The sequence below is a fragment of the Nothoprocta perdicaria genome, unplaced genomic scaffold (genome assembly GCF_003342845.1).
Source record: "Nothoprocta perdicaria isolate Ctin4 unplaced genomic scaffold, notPer1 scaffold_66, whole genome shotgun sequence".
Classification (NCBI taxonomy): Eukaryota; Metazoa; Chordata; class Aves; order Tinamiformes; family Tinamidae; genus Nothoprocta; species Nothoprocta perdicaria.
In genome coordinates, this window is record NW_020455932.1 from 1,182,534 (window position 1) to 1,197,500 (window position 14,967).

Here is a 14,967-nt window from a genome sequence, read left to right on the forward strand (position 1 = left end):
TTGCAGAGCTGTTCTCCAGCTGAGTGTTTCCTTTAAAAAAAAAAAAAAAAAGAAAAAAGAGAAAAAGGAAAAACAGAGCAGCTTTGCTACAAAAATCTCTCAAAATCTGGCCCTGCTGGAGCACGGATTGATTGTGAGCCAGTGTAAAAAGACACAAATCCTCCTCTTTGAGTATGATGAGGCTCACCGACACGCTTGGGACAGCTGATACGGCCTATTTCAAGGACAGGACAATTGGTCTCCTCCAGGGGAAGGGTGGTTAATGGTGTCTCCATAGCACTGGTCACGGCAGCATGGAGGAGGAAAGGAGGGAGGTTTGGATGGTGAGGTTTGGCTCTCCTTGGTGAGCCAAGGAGAGGCTGAAGGGGGAGTCTGGGCTCAGCGTGTCCCACAGGTGCACCCAGGGCTGGGACCTTCTCCGTGCCGAGGATCTCTCCTGTGACATGTGGCAGTGAAACTGCTCGTGGGTTCGTGTTGGAACCGGGGAGAGGCCAAAGGCAGATGGGCCCAGTGAAGGGGTGCCAGGAAGGAAAGCGATGTGGGAGGGGAAGCAGAAACCACCTCTCTCAGTCTCTGGTAATGAAAATGAGGTGGTGGCCTCACTCCACGTGCATGGGGACAGTCCCACCGGCTGGGAATTTCCCACTGGCAGCATGGTGCTGAATAGTGTCTTGGGCTTTCCCTTGCTGCCGTTTCTCTGCTGGAAGTCAAACATAGAGCAAAGAGCTGCCTGTGGGAGCATGTCCCCAAACCTGCTGCCTTCTGCCCAGCAAAAATGAGAAGCAGATATTAGGGTATGGGGAGTCAAAAGAGGATGCACTGCCTCCATCTGTTAGCATCAGGGCCGGGGAAATCCTGAATGAGAAAGTATGTGGAGGAGAAATGGAACAGAAATTGAAAGTTTCTCCTGTGACTCACTGCAGATCCACCATCTGCAATGCAAAGAGCATCCACAATCAGAGACGCAAGCAGATCAGCCAGGAGACCTACAGGCGCAACAGCAGGAAGTACATCCAGAGCCGGAGAAATATGAAGGTCAATTTCCAGGAAAAGGCCAGCGTTATCAGTGAGTGAGCTTTGCTTCAAGCCCTCCGCATGTTTCAACCCAAGGCCTGGAGCCAGAACAGTCTCCATGGTGGGGGGGCTCTGGTTCTGCTCCCAGTTTAGGGAGGAGATGACACCGTAGGACCTGCATGTACAGGTCGCTTGTGGCCTTCTCCAGGGGGAAAAGCAAGTGCAGGGAGGTATTGCTGTTTGGAGGAGGTTGTATACGTTAGGTATAAATCTGACAAAGACGGAGCAGGAAGTGGTGACAGGAAGGCATGGAGGGGTACAGAGTGCTGAGCTGTCTCCACATCTGCTTCACCTGCAGTTGAGAAAAACGAGCAGGAAGAAAACAGGTCCAAGGCTCAGCCTGCTGTTCCTCCCCGGCCCAGCAAAGACCTCATCATGAACCGCTGCACGGAGAGTACCAGGAGGAAGATCCTGTGAGGCTCGCCCACGCCGAGCAAGTAGATGCATTGCCCCTGGTTTTGCCTGTGCAAAAACAAGGGACGGAGAGCCCGAAACTCTGCTGGGGGAGCTACAGAAGAGCTGCAGTCTGTAGGGAACGGCAGACTGAGGAGGCTGCAGCTGGGGCCTCACGTTAACTCAAGAGCATGTCTGAGATGTCCTACATAAATACAGCGAGCACTGTGCCTTGGGCCTTCCTGAGGGCTGAGGATTCCCAGAGCCTGATGGAGCTATATTTAATAGGCTACTTTTGTCCTTTCTAAATCCCTGGTTTGTATTTTGGATGATTTCATGGTATTCAAAATTACCAGCTTTCTACCACAAGGGTTTTGTGTCTTCAGTTCCTTCAAGAAAACAGTTGTGAACTACCCTGTAAATAATTTGTACAAAGTCAAATGTAGAAAGAATCCTTTGTATATATTGTTTTGGTGCTTTTAACGGTCTTTCAGTGCTTTTATTAATGCAGCCCAGCAGCATACATGGACCTGTGAGGAGCAGTTGCACCCACTGCATAGGCCAGGCCTTGTGCACCCTGTGCCCGCAGGTTGCACAAGGGCTTCCCCGAGGGCCTCTTACAAAAGTCCCAGGGGATATTTGTTGGGGCAATAAAGGCAGTTTTGCAAAGCGGGTTTCCTCACAGGCCTCGGCTTCCTCGCTCCCTGTGGGAACAGCCTGACTGGGGAGGGTCGTGCTGCCCACCGTGACAGGAGCCTGCCAGGCCGTGACAGGAGTATTCCCTGCAATGACATGGGGGGTTTTCCACCTTGACAGCACCGCTGCCTGCCACGACAGCAGCCTGTCCAGCCATGACAGGAGCTCGCCCGCCATGACAGGAGCTCACCCGCCATGACAGGGCTGCTGCCATGACAGGAGCGCCCGCTGCCATGTCGCTGGTGCCATGCCTGGCAGGGTCAGGCTCCCAGGCGGGACATGAGGGCTGCGTTGGGACAACACCAAAGCACCTGCCCCGCATCCCCGGGGCCGCCGAGCGCCATCGCAGCTTGGGAGGTTTACCCGTGGGCCCCCCGCCCCCGCGGACGCCATCGCCCCTTTAAGAAACGAGCTCCGCGAGCCGGCAGCGCGCAGGCGTGGCGGCAGCGGGGAGGACGGCGAGATGGCGGCGCTGGGGGCAGCGCGGGCGCCGCTGCGGCGCGGCCTGTGCGGGGCGGCGCGGCCGCGCAGCCTCCGGCAGCTCCGCGAGGCCGACGAGGCGGCGCCCGTGTTCCAGTACGCGGGCAGGGCGGCCCGCCGGAAGGACCGCGTCTTCGTGTGGGGCTTCTGCCACTCGGGGGCCCTGGGCATCCCCAGCTTCGTGAGGCCCGACGCGGGCTGGAAGAAGCCGCGGCGCGTCCAGCCGACCCCCTACCGGCTGGACACCGAGGAAAAGGTGGGTCGGGCGAGCGCCCCCTCCGTGTCTTACACGTGCTCAAGCATGTCAGAACAAGCAGGGTAGTAAAACAGGAGATTGGTTTTTTTTTCCCTTTAATATCTCAGTTTTGCCTTAATTTGCTGCAGCTGGAGGACTGTAAATAGGTCTTGTTGTTGTACCTGCATGAATCCAACAATAGAGTGGGGATAAGCACTTCCAAAAACAACAGCCCAGAGCTGTAATGACAAATTTCTGTTTACACCGTTGTGCTTAATGGTGTGATCATTTCTGTAAAGATATGATCATTTTTGATATCATTTTTTTGTAAAAACAGGATCCAGCAACATATTTTACAAAATATCATTTTTGTAAAGATAGTGCTTGGTCATGTATTTGGCTTTATTTGGCGTGTGGACTAAACAAGGATATATGGCAGTGGAAAAAAAAAGATACGCTTGTTTTTCTAGGCAGTAGTTAGTAACTAAATAGTGTATTTTTTTTTCCTTGTTTTCAAAGATCTCTTCTGCAGCCTGTGGTTATGGATTCACGCTGCTGTCCTCTACTACCACTGACATCACCAAAGTCTGGGGCATGGGCCTCAACAAGGATTCCCAGCTTGGATTTCAGAGAAGCATGGGAGATCGAAGTAAGGATTTTGAGGTGTTGTCAGGACCTACGGGGGCGGTGCTGCAGGATCCATGTGGTGTGGGAGACGTTGGGTTACGAGATAGGAAGAATATACAAGAAGCTTTAGTGAAAGCTGTGGGGCTGCCTTTTTTTTTTTTTCTCCCCTAGAACTTTGTTGTGTTTGCTATGTGTGCATTTATGGTCCAGACATGTTTCTTTTCTATATGTTATTTTCAGTGTGCGTAGTTTGTTATTGAGCAATATTTTGGGTTAGTTAATAAATTCTCTTGATGTGCTAGTTTGCTGTCTTCTTTTGCCTTCATATCTCTATCCCAGCTTGATATAGTCATCTCAATGTCATACGCACTTCAGAACATGTTTTCTGTGCTAGAAACTCTTCTTCCTCCTAAGGCCGACAAGAAAAGTATGAAATTCATTCCTATATGGAATTCTTGTCTCTACTTGTAAAAAACTTATGTTTTGGAAGATTGCATCACTAAGCATTTAGGGGAAAATTGTGTTAATAACAGCCATTGTATTTCATGAAATTGTAGGTCTCTGATCTCTTGTGGAGTCATGCTATTTTCTATTTTCTATTTTTTTTTTTTTTGCATTCTCTTTTCCAAGAGGGCTTTTAATCCACTGTTCTTTAAAGATGAAGCTCTAAGATTTGTTCACCTGTCATGCTGTTTTGTGATTGTGTGCTATTGTACCTTGCCTCCAAAATTCACAGTTCCATGGAGTAGTTAAGTTTGTGCTCAGCTTTAAACTCCCTAGTAATCCAGCCTTATTCACCCAAGTAGTCACACAAGCTGAAAACCTATCTTTTTTGCTTCCTGACCATCTGAAGTCATAATACCCATGCAGCTCCTGGGAGTAGTGGATTTTTAGCTATGCAGTGATTGTTCACTTCAAGCATCACGGCTGTTTTTCATCTGTTCCTCCCTGATGAATCCCAGCAGCTCTTGGGTTCCTGCTTTCTAAAATTCATCTGTTTCACTAACAAAATAAGAACCGATGTCTACAAGGTAACCTGCAACATATCATTGATTTGCATTGCGGATGATACTGACTTTTTAACTTTTCTCTTTCTCTCTTCCTTCTTTAAGATAAAGGTTATGAGTATGTCCTGGAACCTTCTCCAATTGCACTGCCACTGGCGAAGCCTCAGCAGACGCGGGTCTTGCAGGTTTCCTGTGGGAGAGCCCATTCCCTGATCCTGACAGATAGCGAAGGAGGTACAGTATCGCTTTGCTGGATACAAATGACACGTAAATCTGTACTTTCAGTGGGGGAAAAAAAAAAAAAAATTGTCTTCTGTCCTCAAACTTGATGCCAGATTGGCCGTCAGCACTGTAAATGTGATGTAGCTGGCTGTTAGCCCCTGTGGGGTTGCTTGCTGGAGGGAGAGCTCTGAGCGGGTAACTGTGTATTGAGCTCTATGCTCTCTTTGGCTCGAGCTGCAAACGTGTTGGAAGTTTTTTCCAGATAGTATTGAAAAATATGGTTTGTTTATCTAGCCCCAGCCCTTGTTTAAGTATAAGCTATTTGTCTTGTTCAGTCAGATGTGTTTTTGAGTTCCATTTTAAATGACTGTGCCAATACTTTAGTGTTATTTTCCCCGTGAAGCCCTGGAGTGCAGCATTTATAAAAGTAGTGAATTAATAGGCCTTGGTACAGAAGATCCTCTGTGAATTGGCTCGTGGCTTTGTTGGGAATTCTCAGTGGTTTCAATGCTATATGGAGCAACCCAGTGCTGCTTACCACAGGCCAGCTGCATTGTTGATCTAATGCTCTTGTGGGAATGCTGATCTATTTCCGAATCTCCTTGGCAATGGTACGATGAGCTAGGCAATTACAGAGAAAGAGCTGATGAGCTCCAAATCCTACAGCCGTGCCCCCAGTGTTGCCTTGTTCCTTGTTGTCTAAAATCACTTTGGCCACTTGAATTTAAGTGGGCTTGATGGAAGAAAGCTTAGGGTTATTCTGTAGGACTGTGTTCAACTTTTGTGCCTTTGGAAACTAGTTTTTGTACCTACTTAGGGATGCTTGTGAGGTTAGACATTAATTCAGTGAGCTTTTTTATCATTGTTTTTCAGTCTTCAGCATGGGCAACAACTCTTATGGTCAGTGTGGCAGGAAAGTTATCGAAGACGAAGTGTACAGGTGAGACTCCAAGCAATCCAAACCTTGCCAAGGAAAAGATTGTTACTAAAACAACCCTTCAGAAAAGCCCGGAAGAGGGAAAAAATGATAGTGAAAAAGATACTGCTTAAAATTAAGGAGCCTAAAATAAGACTTTTATGCTGCGGGTGTCATGTAAGGGCTGTCTGTCTTTAAAGCTGTCTTTAAACATCTGTCTTTAAGCCTAAGCAAGCTTGTCTCAACATTATGTCTGTGCTCATTCCAGACTAGGGAGTGTGTTTGAAGACCACCCACATCCCCATGAAATGTTATATTGAAAAAAGTGATGGTTTTAAGCTTCTTAAATGAGACAATGAAAAAATATTTTCCTACTTCTGTACAGTGAAACGATATTTTCTGAATATATGAAGAAAATTCCCTCTCCTTGTAATGATAAATGACCTTTTTTAGTAAAGGTAGATCTGTCTTCACATTTTTCGGTTGCAGTTGCCTGAAATGCTTTATATTGCCTCTTCTCTTTCTGCTCCTTATTGATGGTGTCCAGTGAAAGCCATACCATTCATCAACTGAAGGAATTTGACAGCAGAGTTGTCCAGGTAAGACTCCCCCCCCCCAATTTGATTCAAAAGAGGAATATGGTTGCTTATATAAAGCACAAGGAGGCATTTTGCTCTGTGGCTTTGCCAGGTAGTTGCCAAAGCAGGGTTTGAACTTACTGAAGAATTTGATGGGAATAGCAGTGTAGCACTTGCTTGACTTCCTAACTAACATCTGCATGGCAAGGAGATTGTTCTGACACATCATCTTTTCCCGTCTTTGCTCTTGTCCCCCTTGGGTACTTTTTTGTCACTTTGGAACTGTTTTATTCTGAATGTTTGTTTTATTTCAAAAATGAGATCACCCACTTAGCCTACCTAGCACTTTTTATGCTAAGTTTCTGAGAGAACAACAGACTCCAGAGCAGCATAAATGTAGCAGCATCTCCATGCACAAGAGCAGTCTATTAAGTGTCTCTGTGCCGCTGTAGCAGTGCTGTGTCTGTGCCAACATTGTTCCTGTTCCATATGGTATCCTAGAAAGCAAAGGTCACTGACATAAGGCCAGGGGGAAGAAAGCGAGGCATGATACATCATAAGTTTTTGTTGGAAGTAGGCTCCCAAACTTCTTTTCAGACTTCTTGTGGCATTTCAAGGAGTTTGGATAATTATTCTAATAATTCATCATCCTTGATGAAAACTGTATAGTGTTTAATATATTTGGATCATCAATCTCTTAATTCGTGTGTTAAATCCCTTTTAATATTAGACTTATTTTTAGCCTCTGTTTTTGAAAATCTTGACTTTAGTTTCTGCCAGACTTGTGGCAGACATGGCTGGGAGTTCAACATAAATGTCAGTTTGAGAGTGAATGGTTTCCTAGAGCGTTTGCATGGCAAAGAATCAATAGCAGGGGGTTGCTTGCGTTGAGAGTCATGGGGTAGCACCCCGGGAAGAGTGATCTTGTTTGCTTTCTGCTGTTTGTTATGTTGGACTGCCCATTTGAGTGTTTTTTGGATCTTAGAACATATCAAGCGTAGCACTGCTTTCTAGAAAGAAAATTCTGCTGTTTCTTGGGTTGTGTCATGTTTTTTGTTTGCCTTCCCCATGGTGCATAGAGCTGCTTGATCTGGAGGGAAAGGTCCAAATGTAATTTGATAGCTGTAGTGGAGGTTCAGTTTGTCCGTCAGTAATGTGTCATTAAATTGGTTCTGAACATGTCATATTTCTTGACCAGCTCTGGCTTCTCATTTGTGTGCAGGTTGTGTGTGGGCAGGACCACAGTCTGTTTAGAACAAAGAAAGGCACAGTGTATGCATGTGGATGGGGAGCTGATGGACAAACAGGTAGGAGCTCAGCTGAACTTCTCTTTCAGTGAATTGATAACTAGCAAGCTGTGCTAAACTCAGAGCTGATGAGGAGACTTGCCTTGCACATGTGGACAGAAAGGGGCAACTCTTTCCAGTTATGTGCAGATGTTCCCAGTGCCCTTGTGTAGCTGAATTGAGACACACCAGTTGTTCCAGGGTGTGTGTGGTGGTGGGTTTTGTGTGTGTTTTAGGATGCCATGCTGGCAATCCAGGCATGTCATCTGGGGCGAATGTGACCTTGTTTACTTTGTGAGGATGTGCAGGGGTGGCATGTGAAAATAGCTTGCTCTGTTCTGCAGACTTTGCTTTCTGATTCTCTTGTTTCAGGATCCCTTTTGCTTGCTTCCCCTTTTGACCTGATGGAGACCTTTGGCTGCTAGTGCTGTGTTAGCACTGCGTGTTGGCCAGGCCCCTGTTCTGCTGTCAAAGGACTTCCTCTAAGCTCTTCCTACCGTTCCTTCCTTCTGCGGCCCCTGAAGCTTGGTTCTTCTGGTTCTCTTGTGTGGATATACTGTAGACTAGTGGTTCTCTTGATTTTTGTCATCATTCTGGCCTCTTGCTCGAGCAGTTGTTTGTCGTGCACTATGTTTGCTTCTCAGCATCTCTTGCCACTTCACCTGCTGATTTCTAAATAGTTTTTCAAGTGTCCTGTGACTTCTGGCTCTTCTTGCAGAAGACAGGATATAGACAGTTTGTAAAATTTCACTTTGTCAGGGTGTCTGCCTAACTTGGGTTACTCCTCTCTTAAACACTTCTGCCCATGCAGTAGAAAGACATAAACCTAGATTGTTTCCTAAGTGTGGCTGTATAAGACTGCCTGGTCGGAACCTGCTTCTTCAGCTAGCAGGAGTGGCTACTTGTCCAATGAAACTGGTCCTTCAGATGTGGAGTGAACAATGTTTCTCTTAGAATGAAAGGGAGAGTGATTCTGCAACTTCACACACATGCACGCACACACATCCTGTGTAGACAGTAGTTGATAGTACTCCTTTTTTCTTTTTTCCCCTCTCTTTCAGGTCTTGGACACTACAATATCACCAGTGTTCCTACTAAGCTACAGGGTGACATTACTGGAGTAAACATTGTCCAGGTCGCTTCCTATGGGGACTGTTGTCTGGCTGTTTCAAATGAGGGAGATCTCTTTGGTTGGGGAAACTCGGAGTATCTGCAATTGGCATCTGTCACGGAGACCACACAGGTTAGCTAGTCTGGGAATTAGTTTTCACATGTTTCAGTTCAGCTGCAGTGCACTGAGTTAAAAAACTACTACTTCCTATTCTGCTGCTTTAACAGCAGTACGGATCAATATAAATCCTTAGCAATCTGTTTTTTTCCCTATACCTATTAAAAAACCAGTCTGTCTGAAATAGTTGTTTGGCTGTAGGATAATGTATTCCCAGTGAGAATTTTCAAATCTTTTTCGAATTCCTCCATTCGCTTCCAATATCTCACTATTTTAAGGCAGAATACAATTGTACTGATCAACTTCTGACTGTTTACAAAGCTGTCTTGCAAAATGGCCAAATCCAACAATGTCATAGCTAGTTTTCTAGCTTGTGTTAAATGCTTTTTAAAATTCTGTATAAGTAGTGATTGCTTATACTGTGAGTAGGTGCACTGGTAAAAGATAATGCTATTTCTTTTAGTAGTATAATAGATCACTTTTCTAAGTCTTAGGCTTCAGTGAGGAGGAAAACTGAATGAAAATACTATAAAAGAAGGAAAAGTGAATGAAAATAGTATAAAAGAATATCCAAAAGAAGGTCTGCATGCTCCAAGAGTCTTGTGAATTGCATTGAGTTATTCAGGCATTGCAGGATATTCAGTGCATGTAAACTGCAGACAGAACTTGAGAACATGTTCCAGTTTATTGGTTTGTTTTTGAAGCCAGGCTTTTGACCTTGTGCAGGTGAACGTTCCCAGACATTTGCCATTCAAGATAGGGAAGATAAAGGAAGCTGCATGTGGAGGGACTGGCAATATGGTTTTAACTGGTGAGTTATGCAGTAGGTGGATTGTAATGTATTTGATCAAGCAACTTGTTTACTGGAAATAAAGGAGTACTATCTGTATGACAAAGTTAGGAGACCGAAAAGGCTGTGGTTTAAGACTCTCTTGCCCTGATATTTTCACCGCTGTATGTTTTTGGGAAGCTGTGGATGTGTTCTATTGTGATCACTTGTGCTTCAACTGTGTCCATAAGACATTAAGTTGATGTATTTCTTGCATACCTGTGTTGTTTCTCCCTCATCTCCCCACCAGGATAGCTTTGCGTGTGAAGCTTGATCCTCTTAAATGGATTAGGGGAAAAAAATGGGAATTTGGGTGGAAATGCATTGTTTGGTACTTAAAAAAAAAAAAAAAAAAGTGCTATACTGCTTTAGGAGAAAGGGAAAATATCTGTTTAGATCTGGTTAACACTTGGTCATGGTGTGAATTTAAGCAGCACAGCCTTTCTCACACAATGTTGTCTTATTGTAATGCAGAAGAAGGAAATGTTTTTGTCTGGGGATATGGAATTCTTGGGAAAGGACCAAACTTAATAGAAACAGCAGTGCCAGAGATGATCCCACCCAGCCTCTTCGGCCGGTCAGACTTCAATCCGGACATCTGTGTTGCTCGCATTCGCTGTGGACTCAGCCAGTTTGCAGCACTTACAAGTAAGTTTTAGCCCTGAAGTCACAGAGAAGTCATCTAGCTATGTTAATTTTGGCAGCTTCAAAAGTTCTCTCTCTCTCTCTCTCTCTCTTTTTAAACTTAAACCACACTAATGGAATGCAACAAATAGGGAAGTTTACAAGTACTGGCAAGAATTTAGGTTCTTTCTAAACCTAGCTACTGCTGTGATAAAACTGTTGTGAATATATGCCTGTGTTGCATAGCGTAGCTTCTAAAAATCATGGGTTTATTTAAAAAGCTGATTCTATAATCAGACAGCATGTCCCTTCTATAATAAAACAATTATCTCAAGCAGGAAACCTAGGAAGTTTTTTAAGTTCAGCTGCACTTTAGATTCATTAGGAATTTATGTAATAAATGAACAAACTGCCTCTGATGCAGACTGTCTGTCTTAGGCCTTCTGACCAACTTGGAAGCAATGTGAGATGGGAAGACTTACATATTTAACATTTTAACATTTAACATAACTTTATATTCACTGGTTTTGATGCAACCTTTAAATGAAGTTATCAATCTGAAGATCATTTAAAAATAGGCAGTAGAGGGCAGCGACACAGAAAACTCATGTACCTGATAGCAAAAATAATAATTTACAGTGTCTTCTCAGCAGGACCAAGGGCGCTGCTATCTGACGCAGCCAGTCTGGTTAGATGGTGATTGTAGCTGGCTTCCCTTTGGCTTTGGCTTTCCATTATATTGGTACTAAACTGGGTGGCTCTCTTGCTGCGTGTGTAACCCATACTCCCCAGAAGCTCAGTAGCTACATTTGCCAGCATTGCAAATAGGTATACCAAAATACTTCCTTTTTAATGACTGTGCCCTTACTTTTTTCCCTCCCCCCTTCCTCCCCTCCTACAGACAGAGGAGAACTCTTTGTATGGGGCAAGAATCTAAGAGGATGTCTGGGAATTGGAAGAATGGAAGACCAGTATTTCCCATGGCGGGTAAGGACAGAGGCATTAAGGCAAGATTATATTCTGTAGCTAGCTCTTCATATCACAAGAAAGAGCAAGAAACCTTATTTGCTGCCCAGTTCTGGTGAGTAATTTTTGAAGACTAAGCAAAATGTCCTTATAAGTGCTTTCCTTGCTAGAGGTCCTGGCCTAGCCTTTTCAGGGTTGGAGGTGCTCTGTAAATACCTGTGTCTCTTGGTTCTACTTGTTCAGTACAATATTAGATCCAGAAGCCAAAGCTGGTGGCTGTGTTATCATTTCAGAAGAGTTCTCATTTGCTTGCTCCTATGTGCTGCTCTTTAGTGCTTCTTCCCTCCCCGCTGTAGCCTGCATTTTACCGCTGTATGTGTTGCTAAGAAAACAGCTGGTGTTGGTCATCTGTGACCCATAAGAATTGAGTTAAACATTTACATTAAGTGAGCGTTTCAGTTGCTGTGGTCAGACCACTATGGAAGTAGGCCCATGTAGTAGTGGGCTGCCTTCTCCTGATTCTTTTGCCCGTGGTGGTGAGTTGGTAGACTGACTGTGTGTCGCCACAGGAGGAGATACTTAGCCCCGAGCTGTTTTCATAGCTGTTCTGCAATGCTCCACGTTCCACTCCCTTCTTGGATGACACTGAGAGCCAGATTCTGTGGGTGTAGAAGAGTGTTTGGCTCTAGACTTCCGCACTCACCCTTGCAGATGTTCCCACTTTCTAAGGCAAAGGAGGAAGGAGGCAGGCAATCAGTTGGACCACCCTGGAGTCCCCTTCTGCGTGTCTGAATGGCTTTTTCTTTGGCACGCTCTGTCCTTCCTTTAAAAATGAACAAAACAGACCACTTCTGCAGTGTTTGCCTAAAACTACCGTGCTGTATCTGAGAAAATATGCTTTCGGACCCACCATGCATGGCATGTGATGCTGGTTATGAGACGAGTAGGTTATGAGGGGTATTTTCCCTCAAATGGACATCTCCTGTCTGGCATAGCTATAGCAGTGCATCAAAGCAAGAGCAGTTACTGGGAAGTTTTCTTTAACCTGCCACCATAGAAGGAGTCATCTCTACTCTTCCTTGTGTCCAGGAGAAAAAAACTTGGGTCTTGCTATTGCTTCCATTTATTTTGAAGTCATTTTTAAGCTATAATTACACTAGTGAGTGTGCTGAGTCTGCTTGCCATCGAAACAAGAACTGCCCGAGACAAAAGCTTCCACTGTGCTCTGCCTGTCCTTCTTCCTTGAGAGAAGAGGCAAATCTTTATGGTGCTTGGACAGATCATGTTGTCTGGATTATGCTCTATCCAGTCATGTGGCTTCTCCTGCTGAGCAGATGGGCTGAAGCTACAGTCTCCTTGCTCTCTGCTGGGTAGACCTCTTTTTCTGTCCTTTGGAAAGCTTTTTGGAAAGCTTCTGTGAGGGTAGAAAGGGAATGTTCTTCTAGGATGCACATGACAAGCTTGCCTGGTGCTGAATCTAGCTTTATCTGGATGTTCAGCGTAGCCCTTTGGTGGGTGCAGAGTCTTTGCAAAAGGAACTAAGCAGAGGAAGGATGAGAAATAACAAATGTCGGGTGCAAAGTGCCAGCTTGAGAAATGATCTATTCTTTTGTGTCTGACACAGGTGACTGTGCCTGGTGAGGTGGTGGATGTTGCATGTGGAGTCGATCATATGGTAAGCCTGGTTAAGTCTTTTACATAGTTAGGCTGCTCAGCACTGTGCTTAGAAGATGTGGGAACCTGGCAACGAGCTTCTCGGAAGGAAAGACTTTTTCCATGGAACCGGGCAAGAAGCAACTGTGAGCAGAGGCAGCCTGTATGTCACCTCTGTGTTGCTGAAACGCTTCAGCCTGCAGGAGGGAAGTGCTTTCCCTGAGAAGAGGGAATTTAAGGAATGCTCTATCTGGTTCACGAGAGCTTGTGAAGAATCAGAGACCCAGACTCAGAGGTGAGCTTGTGTAAAAGGATGACAACATCTCTTGGGGAAGACTAGGATGATATGAAATCTGTAGTACAAGACCTTCATTTACAGACTGGCTGTCCCTGTCACTAACTCTCTGCTACCAGTGTTGGACTGAGACAAACTATTTCTCAGGGGGAAGCTTTTTAATTACCATTTTTATTGTGTAAGAGAAGTTGCACTGGCTTCTGGAATCCAGCCGAACTGCCCTCGACATCTGCCACCAGCTGCTGCCTTTCTCGCTGTTGTTTGTGCGGGTATTGCATGCACAGCTAGTGGCCCAGAGGCAGATAGTGAGCTCATCACAGGCGTTTGCAGGCTCTCCACGTGGGCTAAACATCAAAGGGGCTCCTTCCTTGCACTGCAAGAGTAAAGACTTGTCAAGAGGAAGCTACTGTTAAATAAGACAGCATGGAAAGGTGTATCATGTACTGTCCACGCTGCTATTGCTGTTTGTGATTGCAGCAGTCTGATTGTAGCAAATCTAATGTGTTTATGGACTCGGGTCAGGAACAAACTCCCTCTGAGCTACATGTATGGCTGGTGCTCAGGCAATGGAATTGAGCAGAGGTTTTCTCATCAACTGCATCTCTCTTAGCATACTCATCACAAACTGCGGCCTTTGGTTTCTTCTCTTCACGTATTTGGCAGCGTAGCAACTCTCCATCGCAAACAGCCCTTTTAAATTAGCCTTTGCTGTAGTGCCTGAGTGGGGAAGAGACTTAACAGGCAACAAGCAGAATTTACAGCCTTGTTTCTTGTTAGCTTCTTGGCAAAGAAGTTGTGGTAAGTGCATTTAGGATATAGTATCTAAAGGAGAAGGGATGTAGCAGCCGTATGTACTCCTGGTGTAGCAGCCTCTCAGCAAGCCTCTTAGCAAACGGTGAAGTGTGGGAAGCTGATTGTTTTGTGTGCTGAGCTGCAAACATCAGGCAGAGCTGTATCTTCTTTCTTTGTACTGTGTTGCTACACTGTGTAAATTACTTTGGCAAAATGTGATCTAATGTGTTTTAAATAAAGTGATTGTAAAGCCTTTATATCAGTAGTAATGGAAATATTCTTGAGCTGGAGTTCGCTGACAAGCTGCTCCGTCTTGCGCTGTGCACTTAAGTTGAACATTTTACTACAGTGTGACGTGATAGGAAACTGCTTGTTGATGGAGATGCCTCTGTGCCTGCAGGACTCCTGCTGTGGTAGGCAGGGTGTATAGCCGTGGCCCCCAGGTATACCACATACACTCATTTACTGGACTCCTTCCTTGCTGTATCAGTTCTTCTTAAGTAATTAACAAAACTCAGGGCTAAGCTTTACCTAGATGAAATAATCTCTTGGAGGACTGTGTAAAAAGCATAGGAAAGGTTAAACAATCTACAGAAATAGTTATTTTTGAGAGTTACTTTTAATGATACTATATAACTTGTGTTTTAGTGCCAGGTTCGCGTATGGATCAAAGCAGAAGGCTTACATTAAATCAAAATAGACCTTTACTACTGGAAATTCCCATTAAATTATCTTTAATTTATACCTTCTGTATGTGTCTTCTTGGCTCCAGGCTTCCTTATTCTAAAACATGGAAAACAAATGTGAGAAAGGATGGCAAGCAGGACAGTTCCCTTTTGTTTCACCAGAGCTGTACAAAATTGCTGGCTGCTGCTTGGCAGCAGTGCAGCCTCTTAGCTGCTGGCTTTTCACCATAGTGAGTAGGGTCGTGAGGAGACTGGGATGAGGACGGTAACTGCCATGTCTTACCTGTTTCTGTTGCAGTTTTGACTGCAATAAATTGCAAAATCTGTTAATTAGATGTCTGCAAGGCCTTTATCTGTAAACAAGTGTTACAGGGCTTAAT

The 14,967-nt window shown here is 44.9% G+C and overlaps 2 protein-coding genes across 2 annotated transcripts in view; both read left to right on the forward strand.

The window, feature by feature from the left end:
* The window catches only part of NCF1 (neutrophil cytosolic factor 1), a 7,816-nt gene extending 5,780 nt beyond the window's left edge, over positions 1–2,036 (forward strand). Inside the window, 2 exon segments of the mRNA XM_026050201.1 lie at positions 924–1,035; positions 1,339–2,036. Coding sequence (XP_025905986.1) covers positions 924–1,035; positions 1,339–1,491 — 265 coding nt within the window. The 3' untranslated portion in view covers positions 1,492–2,036.
* Positions 2,037–2,626: 590 nt separating this feature from the next.
* RCC1L (RCC1 like) lies at positions 2,627–12,875 on the forward strand. The gene is made up of 11 exons (XM_026050150.1): positions 2,627–2,899; positions 3,398–3,527; positions 4,618–4,746; positions 5,608–5,674; positions 6,198–6,249; positions 7,451–7,535; positions 8,576–8,757; positions 9,469–9,553; positions 10,046–10,219; positions 11,097–11,182; positions 12,786–12,875. Exons 1-11 carry the CDS (start codon positions 2,627–2,629, stop codon positions 12,861–12,863), a joined length of 1,341 nt encoding a protein of 446 aa, XP_025905935.1. The 3' UTR covers positions 12,864–12,875.
* The last annotated feature ends 2,092 nt before the right edge of the window (positions 12,876–14,967 follow it).

Excerpts from the sequence above, each read along its gene's own strand:
- RCC1L (XM_026050150.1), top strand. The coding sequence starts at position 2,627 with ATGGCGGCGCTGGGGGCAGCGCGGGCGCCGCTGCGGCGCGGCCTGTGC. Across the intron at positions 2,900-3,397 it reads GGCTGGACACCGAGGAAAAG|ATCTCTTCTGCAGCCTGTGG; the intron begins GTGGGTCGGGCG and ends TTGTTTTCAAAG. Across the intron at positions 7,536-8,575 it reads GGGAGCTGATGGACAAACAG|GTCTTGGACACTACAATATC; the intron begins GTAGGAGCTCAG and ends CCTCTCTTTCAG.